The sequence below is a fragment of the Fundulus heteroclitus genome, chromosome 11 (assembly GCF_011125445.2).
Source record: "Fundulus heteroclitus isolate FHET01 chromosome 11, MU-UCD_Fhet_4.1, whole genome shotgun sequence".
In the NCBI taxonomy this organism is placed as follows: domain Eukaryota; kingdom Metazoa; phylum Chordata; class Actinopteri; order Cyprinodontiformes; family Fundulidae; genus Fundulus; species Fundulus heteroclitus.
In genome coordinates, this window is record NC_046371.1 from 10247586 (window position 1) to 10259681 (window position 12096).

The window sequence follows — 12096 nt, forward strand, 5'->3', positions numbered from 1 at the left end:
TATTAACCTTATTATCCACATTCCTGAGAGCCAAGTGTGCGCAATCGAAGCCATGAGATCACCAGTTTATTGCCTTGTTTCTTTAGGTTCTTCTTTGCTAAATTAAAACTGAGAGATCTTTACTCCCACGCTGATGTGTTCTAATGTACAAATATTGATCTAAACATATTTTGGCATTACAGCAGAAAGGAGCTAAAAGGGTCACAAGATGAGTCGATTTTTAATCAGAAATTAGAGCTTCCAGTGGTCCATGAAATCACCAGCAGGATGCAGTTTTTAGAGATTTCCTGTGTTATCATAAGTTTATGATTCGCATTGACTTATTTATTCCAAGTAAAGCCCAATTACTAATTCTCAACAGTAACATGTGGTTAAAATCTTTTAAAGTGATGCAAATTAAATCAGATAAATCTTAAAATAAATAAATTAAATGATCTACAAAACTGGAGACTTTATTCTTTACCTGCAGAAATATCCAGTCAACTAAATTCACTTGTTCTCCCACAGATGTTTATATAAATCTAAGAATGAAAGAGAAATGCATCTTCTTTAAAATTGAATGTCTTTCGCTTGTTTTTTATTTATTTTTATTTATTTGTTTATTGGGGTGGGGGGTTAGCAAAGCTCTGATTGATTGAGAGACAAAACAAGTGGCCACTTATTTTTGACAAGTATTATTTTAGTAAATGTTAGTTTCAACCAATACATTTTGTTCTTGATTGTGCAGTAAGCCCAACATAGTGACCTTCCTAATAAAAAAAAATGAAAGCCAGTTAATTCGAATAGAATTTAACAGAATAATATAAATTCAAATAATGAACTAAATAAAGTAAAAATTATCAAAATAAGTGAGCTCCATAGCGCCCTCTGCTGTACATTATTTATGCATGTTGTGAGATCCAACAACTGTTCACAATACAGCCCTGTTTTAAACAAAATACAAAATAAACAAAAAAAACACAAGATCGATACACATAGTTGAATAATTTGACTCAAATTAAATATGCTAGTAGAACATTATGGGGCCAAAATAGAACATAACTTACACAGCAGCAGGTTTCACAGAAAATATCTTTCATCAAATAATCTTACATTTTTCGTGAGGAATTAACGGATAAATGCAGATCCTGTTGTAAAAAGTAAGAAGATATTTTTTTTCAGCCGTACTTTTACTTTGAAAGAGTCAACCCAGCCTGTTCCAACAAGCGGAAGTAGCCCTCTTATTTTGAAAGATTCACTCGGATACTGATTTGTTGTTCTTGTGATATTCTTCTCACAGAAGCAAAACGATCAAACGTAAAACTTCGCTGACTTTTTGTTGTTGTGTAGATTTAAAAAGGAGGAGTTTGGGACGCTAGCTGTCATTTAGCCGAGCCGGTCCGCTCAGAGATGAGCGTCACTCTGGATATTAAACTAAAACGAGCCAACAAAGTGTACCATGAGGGGGTAAGTGGCCCAGGGACCCGCCGACACTTGCTAACACGTTTATGTTCAGCTGATGTTAGCCCTTGTGTGTTTATTCTCAGGCTACATGTTGGCGGAGGCGGCGTGAGAAAAGCTAGCTTGCTGCTTTAGCAACAGGCTAACTGGCGGTCACGTGACCAGCAACTCCTCCGTCACCTGCTGGTCACGTGACCAGCAGCCCCTCATTTGCTCAACTCTATATTTTCTCCTCGCTAGAAATGACAACAAAGACGTAAATAAAATATACATGTTTTTTTTTTTGTTTTTTTTTTAGGGTCAGAGAACCCCTGTGTGGTTTGATTGATGTTTGGTGTTTGAAACCTAAAATACTTTAAGCTGTTAACAAGGGTGTAGGAGTATTATTATTGGTCGAAAATGCATATATGTAGCTTACACTGGTTCTTTAAGTAACAACTGTCTGTCCTAACTCTTTGGAGTCTCCCAACTGTCTGTTCCCGCTCTGAATGACCTAAAAAAAAAACAAAAGTCACAGTGTTACACTTTTATTATTATTTTTAGTATTATTACTATAAGCAAACAAGCCCATTTTTCTGACTTTTTCTAAATGCTTGTAAAATATCTCCTGCTATGTGTTGCGCTGTCTTACCTTGTTGGTCTGCTCCTGTCTCTACCTCGCTTTGACTTCCTTCCTCACAGAGACGCACCGATCCGACACCCGGATCGGAAATCGGCTCCGATATCGACTAATTAGCAGGATCGGATATTGGATGAATGATGCTGATCCAGTTGTTTCTTTTTTTTTTCTATCAATAATATACACAGCAATACAGTTACAGCCAATCTAGTCACTTCAATTCTATGTTTGCAGAGCAGCTAGTGATGAGCAAGCGCCGGAAAGAGCAGAGCTGCTATTTGGAAACATTTTCAACTTGATGCGCCAGCAAGTCCGACTGCAACATGCAATATATGCAACTTGAAAATTGTGAGGGGTGCTGATAAAGTGGATTAATTCAATACAACAGTCACCTACAAAAGCACCATCCTAAAGAGCACGCTGACTCTTTTTGTTTGTTTTTAACCAGTGTTTATGTTTAGCCTGCTGCCTTCACTTGCATGGCAAGCTTAATTAAACAGTAGTATCGGATCGGTATCGGCCGATACGCTCAGCTCAAGTATCGGTATTGGATCCGAAAGAACTGGATCGGTGCATCTCTTACTTCCTCAAACTCTTCATGTCCATGCATGGTTTACGGCGTTACATTTGGTGATATACAGTATAAGGATTTGACTCGCAAAAGATAGAAAAGCAGCATCTGTTGAGGCTTTTCCTATACATAAAGTCAGGGTATCTGCTAGATTTAATTGATCGTGGCGCACCGCCGCAGTAAAATAAAAGCCACCACATTCCTTCAGAATGAATTTTTTATTTTTTTTTTAATTGGTAAAACAGTAAAGCATATGATAGATAGATTCACTCCATGTTATTTATAGCCTATATTTGCACACTTATACTAACCATAATCCACATTTCAAATGAATTTAAATATCAGGAAACGTTTAAATGCACTTTATTTTGAAAGACTAACACCGCCTGCTGCTATTTTGGTTAAAAGCGTGGCTAAATTCAAAAGTTAGGAGTTTTCTCAAATTTTCCGGCTTCTGATGCTTCTGACAAATCAATCAGCGCTACCAGCCGCCTGGAGAAGTCATCTAATTAGTAGATTAGAAGTCTACCGGTTTATTCTGGGCGTAAATACGGCCGTTCCAGGCGCTTCAGTGGTTCTGTGTCGGTAAATCTCACACGCCGTCCCCTGTGAGCAGCTGTTTCCGTAGTCTGACGCTCTGGGGTTCGTCTGCTGTTTTCAGGAAACGGTGGCGGGCGTCATCACGCTGTCGTGCAAAGAGGCGATGCAGCACCACGGCATCTCTCTCAGCATGGAGGGAATCGTCAACCTCCAGCTCAGCTCCAAGAGCGTCGGCGTCTTCGAGGCCTTCTACAACTCTGTCAAGGTGGGCCGTGACTGTCGGCAATGTTAAATGACATCTTACTGTTTACGTCGGTGGAAAATGCCGTAAAACTCATTAATCTGGTCATAACATCCATTAACGCTTCTCCACTGTTCTGGTATTAAATGTGAAAATATATTGCCATTAAAGCAAGACAATGAGTTTATAACAGAACATTGTGAATAAACTGAATTATTTTTTGATAAAGTGGGAATTAAAGTGGGGTGTGTTTGATTAAATGTTAAAATGGCTTTCCATACATATCTGCTGCTCAAACTAAGTTGGTTCTTGCTACGATAAAGGAGCAATAAGTAAGATATTTACTGTAAAATCAACCTAAATCATTCTCATTTGTCCCCCAGGATGGAAGTAACATTCTCTATAAACAATCGATCCTCTCCATCAACAATGTCTTAGTCAAGTTTTTCTACTTTCAAACCTAGAGGTACGGTCCGGTGTAGGTACCAGATTGACTCGGGTCCTGCGCCTTCTGATGACGTCACTATACATGGTTGGTTTAACGTTTGCTCAATTGCGCAAAATATTGTGATTGGTCTGGACAACTTACTAAAGTAATTATAGCGGGGTGTAGGTTTTATTCGAGAGCGGGATTGCGGTTTGTAAATGGACAATTTTACGAAGAAAATCGCCATGGTCCCTGCGCCTCCCGATGACGTCACCTTATGGCAACGCCACTCAAACAAACTACATAGAGCCCGCGGTCTGCATTTGTAACGAATCAATTTTATTAAGTTCATTTAGCGGTTTCTTTTTTCTCAAAAGCTTGAACCAAGCAAGCCATTTTACAAAAAAATAAATAAAAATAAAATCAACAAATATTTGTCAATTGGCTCAATGTTTGGAAGAATATTAACAAAAATGGAAGGGCTAGCCAGACTAATTTATCCAGCATATATCTTAAATCTACCAAATACCACAATAAAAAAAATAATCAAATTCATCACAATTTCATTTGGAATAATAAAAAAACGTGATCAGAAAGAACATCAGTACAAAAAGGAGGAATGAACGTTATTGATTTTAAAGTGATGAATGCCGTGATAAAATTAAATTTGGCTGCTGACTTTTATTAAAAATGAAATGAGTTTATGGTTTAGTTTCCCTTCACAACTTAAAACAAAAATCAGAGGAATTAAATTTCTCTAAGGTTGTAACTTCTTTGATCCTGCAAAATTACCGATTAAATTGTCAGACTACCACACAAGTATTCCAAAATGATGTTAAAAGTTTTCATGCCTCGACTAATTTACAGGAAAATAACCGTAAATTAACTAAATAAAATTGATTTGTAACAAATGGAGACCGCGGGCATAATGTAGTTTGTTTGAGTTGAGTTGCCATATATAGACGTCATCTGGCGGCCCGAGACGATCTGGTACCTACACCGGAACTACTTCAGTTCAGAAAGTAGACTGTGTTTACTTCCTGGTTCCTAAGCCAATCAAATGAGAGTTCTGAGGGTTCCCAAAAACAGAGCGTAGCATTTTGTATTTTATCTTTATAAAAGAGCAGAAGCCTGCTAACATGGAAGCCCGTAAGAGAAGCAGACGATAAATAGAACAGAATACAACATCATAGGCCTGTCCTATTTCTGGCTGTATTCGTTTTCATCTCCTGAGGTCCAAAAAGGAGGAGCCTGAAGGGATGTTTATGATGTCATTGTTTGTAGTTTAAGGAGATAAATGGATGTTTCCGCAAATGCATGAAATTATTATTATTAAGGCTTCTTTTACCAGCAGCTAAACCCATCCAGCCAGTCTAGGGCTTAAAACAGCTGCATTTCTGCCAATATTCATCTCGGTTGTGTCGCGTTTGCAGCCGATCCAGCTGATCAGCCACAACATCGAGGTGGCCAAGGCGGGGAAAATCCCAGGAGGGAAGACGGAGATCCCGTTTGAGTTCCCTCTGAACGCCAAAGGCAACAAAGTGCTGTATGAGACCTACCACGGAGTGTTTGTCAATATTCAGGTAAATCTGAGACTCTGCCGCAAAGAGGAAACGGGGAACCAGGACGTCAGACTCACTGTGGAAGTTTTTCCTCCATTTTAGCCAAATTTTCCAATAATCTTTCAAACTTTATTGGTTCTCGAAGGCTTTCTGAAGTTCTTTTAAAGTGTTTATTTGGACTTATTTTCAGATTGTTTTGGTTTGCTGACCCACTTAACTGTCCTACTCATCATTTAGGCATTAAAACGGCTCCTTACACTGCAAAAAGGGAACTAATAGTAAGTAAAAATCTGGTTGAAATTAGCATATTTTACCTTGATTTAAGTAGCCAAATAAGACTATTTGCCAATGGAATAAGATTTTTTGCACTTAAAAGAGGAACAATTCATCACCATCATCTTATTTCAAGTGCAGGATTTCCAATTATCTTATTTTAGGGCTAAAAATACTAATACCATTGGCAAATCGTCTTATTTAGCTGCTTAAATCAAGGGAAAATATGCTAATTTCAACAAGATTTGACTTAGTTTTAGTTCCCTTTTTTGCAGTGTAGCTCTGTGTTGTTAACATGTAGCAGCTTAAAGTGTTTCCTGCCTGTAACCTCTGCGTGTTTCCTGCTCAGTACTCCCTCCGCTGTGACCTGAAGCGCTCCCTGCTGGCCAAAGACCTGAGCAGGAACTGTGAGTTCATCGTCCACTGTCAGGTGAGCGCTGTAAACGAGTCAGGGCAACGTTATCCACGGAGCTGAGCTGCTCTGCTGCTGTTGCTTTACGCTCTAATTGACCTTTTTCTGGGTTTATTTTCAGCCACAGAAGGCAAAGGTGGTCCCAGCTCCGGTCAACTTCACCATCACGCCCGACACGCTGCAGAACATACGTGAGGTGGGGGCGGAGCCTAACCCAGACCGTGATAAAAGCATTTATGCTCCTCATCTGGTCACGTTACAATCCCACACATGGCTGTGATTTATTGGGATTCTATGTGATGGACCACAAAGTGGTGCATACATGTTTAGAAATCAGTGTGGTGTACATTTCTTTTTACAGCCCAACCTGGGCCTACAGCTGCACATCTTTTAGGGTTATTCTCCACCAGTTTTGGACATAGACGGCCATTTCTGCTTATTCCTCTTTGCAAAATAGCTCAGACTCAGATTAGACGGTGAGCGTCTGCGAATGTCATTTTTAGGTCTTGCCACAGATTAAAAATTTGATTCTGGTCTGGACTTTGACTTGGCTGAACCCTGTATGGATGTTAAGGGGCTGCTGTCCTGCTAAAAGTTGAACCTTTTAACAGAATTTTGTCTTGGTTTAGCCGTAGGGCTGGGCGATAAATCGATTTAAACGATTAATTCGAATTTACAATTCTTTAAGATTTCATTTTTGGAAAATCTGGATTATATTTTGCCAATACACTCATTGGGTTTCCATGAAGAGAACAGCATGTGATGCTGGATATATGTTTAGGCAAATGTATTGTCAAAATGTTAAGTGGAAACTTTTTTTTACCATAATACGAGGTACTTTATTTACTTATTTACTTTTTTTTTAACTTAGTTTGAAGTTCACAAGTGCAGTGAAGCCTGTTCTTAGCTCAATGTGTAATACCGCTAGCAGCAAATGTTTTGTTATATTTTCATTGTTTATAATGGCACGGCTGCCATTTTGTTTTACAAGCATGTTTCACAGCTTGTTTTTAGTTGCTCTTTGAATTCAGGTCAACTCCCTGACGAAATACTTGACATAAAAGCAAGGCTTTAAAATACTTTAATTTCTTTTTATGAAACAAAAAGGAGGAAAAAATCGATTAATCGGATTTGGTATGATAAAATCGGAGATTTATTTTTTAATCCATACCGCCCAGCCCTAATTAGCCGTTATTTAGCTACACCCCGTTTTCCAATCCATGCCGAACAACAGCATCCCCACAGCATGATGCTGCCACCACCATATTCCAGCATGGGAAGGACTTTTTTTTCATGGCAATGTACTTGTTTTTTTTTCCTTGCCACACATGGCATTTGTAAAAATAACTTTTCTATCTGGATACCTCTATTGGGTGAGGACTCTTTAGCCAAAGTGGAAGTGCGTCAGCGGTCGCCATAAGTGCTGTCCGGGTAAGGAAGGAGGCAGGAAGAGGAGCCTTTATACTTCCTCTCACAGCTAGTTTTGCCTAAGAACCCCACATGTCCCTTAAGCCTAAGGCTTCATCCCAATACCCTTTAATAATAGCTTCTAGCTCCTGGTCCTTGACCTTTCATGAGGTCAACAGTAAGAACTTTATCATAAGGGAGGAAAGGAGCTTCAGACGGCTGTGCTGATTTCAAACAGCCTTTAACTCAGACATGGTTACATAACGGAAATACATGGATGATTTGAGTTAAATCTGGGCCTACAGCCTCCTGAAAATTAACTACAAAGTGCATGATCTCTTCTCTCCGGACATTTTTGTTTATTTTCGTGAGGGGGCTGTGTTTATACGTCATGTCACACAAAGAATTGTGGGATACCTAAAGGCTTCTTAGCGCTGGTAAGGGACGACACGATGTTCCTAGTCAAAACTAGCAGAGAGAAGTAGCATAAAGGCTACTTTTCCTACTGACTGCACTATTCAGACAGCACTCATCATGGTGACCATTAATGCACTTCAGGACAAGAGTCCTTACTCAATGAGGTTATTCGGATTGAGCCTCCAGACTTTTTTCCCAGAATGCCTGATATGTGGAGATGAGAAGGTTATTCTACCTGAGCTGTACATCTCTGCAGCTCCTCTAGAGCTACCGTGGTCCTCTTCAGATTCAGATTAGTTGAACAACAAAAACATTCAACCGCTGCATCATTTTGCCCACTTACCAACTCAGCACTACTTTGTGTCACAGTTTATTGAAATTAGTGGTTTGGCAAACGTGGGAAGGTCCAGGAGGTATGAATCCTTCTGCAAGTCGCCGTACGTCTCTCCCAGCTCTAAAAGGACACGTTTTTCCGTCCGCAGAGGAGTTTACTGCCCAAGTTTCTGATCCGGGGTCATCTGGACGCCACCAGCTGTGTGATCAGCCAGCCCCTGACCGGCGAGGTGGTGGTGGAGAAGTCAGAGGTCCCCATTAAGAGCATCGAGCTGCAGCTTGTTCGAGTGGAAACCTGCGGTGAGTTTGAGTCCCTCCCCTTTTGAACGCCGCTCTGACGGCAGGAGGTCACACGCTCTGTGCTTGCAGGCTGCGCCGAAGGCTACGCCCGAGACGCCACGGAGATCCAGAACATCCAGATAGCGGAAGGAGACGTCTGCCACGGCCTCCCGATCCCCATCTACATGGTCTTCCCCCGGCTGTTCACCTGCCCCACGCTGGAGACCACCAACTTCAAAGTGGGTCAGTGAAACCGTCCAATCAGAGGATCCGCTCGCCTTTACTCTGAACCATCAGGACGTTTGATGCACGTGTTTCTTCCTCCCCACCACAGAGTTTGAAATCAACATCGTCATCATCCTTCACGACGACCACCTGATCACGGAGAACTTCCCTCTGAAGCTCTGCAGAGTCTGAACGCCTCATTTACTTCCATCGAAAACATTCAGGCCCAATGAAGGAAATCGGCTCGTAAACGTGAATCATCTGCAAAAGAGCCGACGTGTGAAGATGACAGTCTTAGAGTGTGAGAATTAACTTAACATTCAGACTGAAGAGTACTTGGTTGGGTTTATATGTTGACTGTTTGCACGCATCTAAAGAGCTGCACATTATAGAACGCATTCTCCCGCGGCATGCCGTGTTTCATGCCTGTTGGTTTTCCTCATGGTAGAAATCTCATTCAAAAAACGTCCCATAATAATGCCATTACACGTTTTCCCTCATGTTGTGCAGCCATTGTGTGAACTGTGAACTTCAAAAGACTCAAGATGTTAAATTTAAACATTCCTCTGCAAGAAAAAAAGCAGCCCGCCTCAGATCCTGCAGGTTTCTGGAGGAATTTCTTCTCTTGTGGACCTGAAGACGTCTTCAATGAAGCCGCATCAGAATCGGCTGAAGCTGTTCTAGGCCAAGGATGAGCCTCTTTAAATATAAAGGAATAATTAAACGTTTGTGGAAACGACTGTTTTGTAAACTAAATAAATTGTCTAATTTCTCATTGCAGCTTTTTTTTAAACATTCCAGTGAAAGTTGTCCGTATTTAATCCATCCCTTAAGGAGCAGTGAGCCGGTCTGTGGGATTTTAACTGGGGAAGTTGCTCCCTCCCCTGACAACCAAAACATAGCTGTAACATCATTGTGCCCATTTTCTGTTCCCTGTGACAAAAACAAACCTACTATGATGAAATTCAGCCTCTCTCCTGGAAGAGATGTGTGAAAAACCCAGAGTTTTAGTTTTTATAACAGTAGAAACCTCCAGTCTTTTTTTTTCCAAAATGTTTGAGACCATTCTTCTCCTGAAAGATCCAAAGACACATTTTTGGTGTTCAAAGAGTTCATGATGCCAAGAACTCCAACCAGAACTTTAGGGGTCCCCATTCATTGTTAAAGGGACAGTGCGTAACTAAGTTGGCTTTTAATGAGCAAAAATCCAAGTATTGCTTTTAGAAATACATATTCTGGCAAAGTCTGAGGGAAGAAAGTAATCTAGAAAAAACGAGAGTATATCGGCGCAGCTATTATTACCAGGTGGAGATAACTAATGAAGGGGGATTAAAAACGGATGCAGGGTTGCAGGCTTTCTGCTGGACAGCAGGTAAGTTAATTTAATGTAACAGTGAAGTTTATTTGTGGCGTTATGTTAGAAACTGGATAGTTGCACTTAAGAAGCTCCCGATTATGGAGGACCAAGTCTTCCATAATTAAAAATAAATACAGAAATAAATAAATGCTCAATAAATAAATAATACATACAATTATGTGCCACCGAAAATATAATAAACAAATAAATGTAGGTTGAAAATAAATTATACAGTGAGACAAAATGTATATATCTCCTTTAATTAGCCACTTTATTTATTAATTACTTATTTTTTAAGTATTTATGTGCATGTTATAATATTTTTGTCTGTTTTATTCTTTTTGTATTTTTTTGCCCTATTTATTTCTCCGATGCTATTTATTTCTGCCTGTCCTTTTTACATTTCTGTTTGTCGTTTTTACATTTCTGCCTGTCCTTTTTACATTTCTGTTTCTCGTTTTTACATTTCTGTCTGTTCTTTTTACATTTCTGTCTGTCCTTTTTACATTTCTGTTTCTCGTTTTTACAGTTCTGTCTCTCCTTTTTACATTTCTGCCTGTCCTTTTTACATTTCTGTATGCATTTCTGCCTCATTATGCAAATGAGGAGGGGCTATGTCTTAAGGGCTCAACTTCTTCCCATTGGTTGGTTAGCATTTTACTGCATCGGTCAAATCTACATGGCTTTTCCCCGCACTAAAGCATTGTTAAGTAATTTCAAACTCAGCAGGCAGACGTTCAGTGGCCGACCTCTTAAGGGAAGCTGCTAATAGACTGGAAGAATTAGAACGCTGTACATTTGGGATCTGAAATGTTTTTCGGTGGTTTCAGATTCGGCTTTCCAGATCAATAACTCATCGGCGGATGATTTATTCTACAAAACAGACACCTCTCCGCAACCACCGCAAGGCAGACACTGAGCTACAACCGCAGTTTCCTCAAAACGAGTCTTAGTCCGTGGGCCAGAATCTGTGGGACGTCTCCTTAAAAAGTTTCGTATGAACTGTCAGACGGCAACTTTCTTCCACCGGGATAAGTTGCTACACATAGCAGTGATCTCAAAACACCAATGTCCCCACGTTTTCACTTGCACATTAATAAGTTATTGCTGATAAAAAATCTAAACGGTTGCGCTCCGGTCCGAGAGGTCACGTGATTCGATTTTTGCTGCTCAGCCAATCAGATCGCTGTATTGTCAGCTGAGTGCGTTCAATCTGTAAGCTGTTGTGAAAATTTGTTTCCAGACGAAGAAAGCCCAATAATAGTATTTTCTGGCGCCAGTTGGCAAAGATCTTGATGGCAAGGGAAAAGAAATAGCCCAGACCATCCATCATCCATTTTCTAACACGCTTATCCCTGCTGGGTTCGGATCGGTGCCGATCTCCAGCTGTCAATGGGCGAGAGGCGGGGTATAAACTGGACAGGTCGGCAGTCCATCACAGGGCAGCCATGTAGATTGACCGATGCAGTAAAAATGCTAACCAACCAATGGGAAGAAGTTGAGCCCTTAAGACACAGCCCCTCCTCATTTGCATAATGAGGCAGAAATGCATACAGAAATGTAAAAAGGACAGGCAGAAATGTAAAAACGAGAGACAGAAATGTGAAAACGAGAAACAGAAATGTAAAATGGACAGACAGAAATGTAAAAACAACAAACAGAAATGTAAAAAGGACAGGCAGAAATAAATAGCATCGGAGAAATAAATAGGGCAAAAAAATACAAAGAAAGAATAAAACAGACAAAAATATTATAACATGCACATAAATAAATACTTAAAAATAAGTAATTAATAAATAAAGTGGCTAATTAAAGGAGATATATACATTTTGTCTCACTGTATAATTTATTTTCAACCTACATTTATTTGTTTATTATATTTTCGGTGGCACATAATTGTATGCATATTTATTTATTGAGCATTTATTTATTTCTGTATTTATTTTTAATTATGGAAGACTTGGTCCTCCATACCCGTTACTCTGAATGAAAC

The 12096-nt window shown here is 39.8% G+C and overlaps 1 protein-coding gene across 1 annotated transcript; it reads left to right on the plus strand.

Annotated features, from left to right (window-relative positions):
• Positions 1-1240: 1240 nt before the first annotated feature.
• vps26c (VPS26 endosomal protein sorting factor C) lies at positions 1241-9541 on the plus strand. Its single transcript, XM_012881465.3, has 8 exons — positions 1241-1446; positions 3292-3435; positions 5272-5421; positions 6023-6103; positions 6207-6281; positions 8392-8542; positions 8612-8764; positions 8856-9541. The coding sequence occupies exons 1-8, from the start codon at positions 1390-1392 to the stop codon at positions 8936-8938; spliced, it is 894 nt and encodes a 297-aa protein (XP_012736919.1). The 5' UTR covers positions 1241-1389; the 3' UTR covers positions 8939-9541.
• Positions 9542-12096: the final 2555 nt, after the last annotated feature.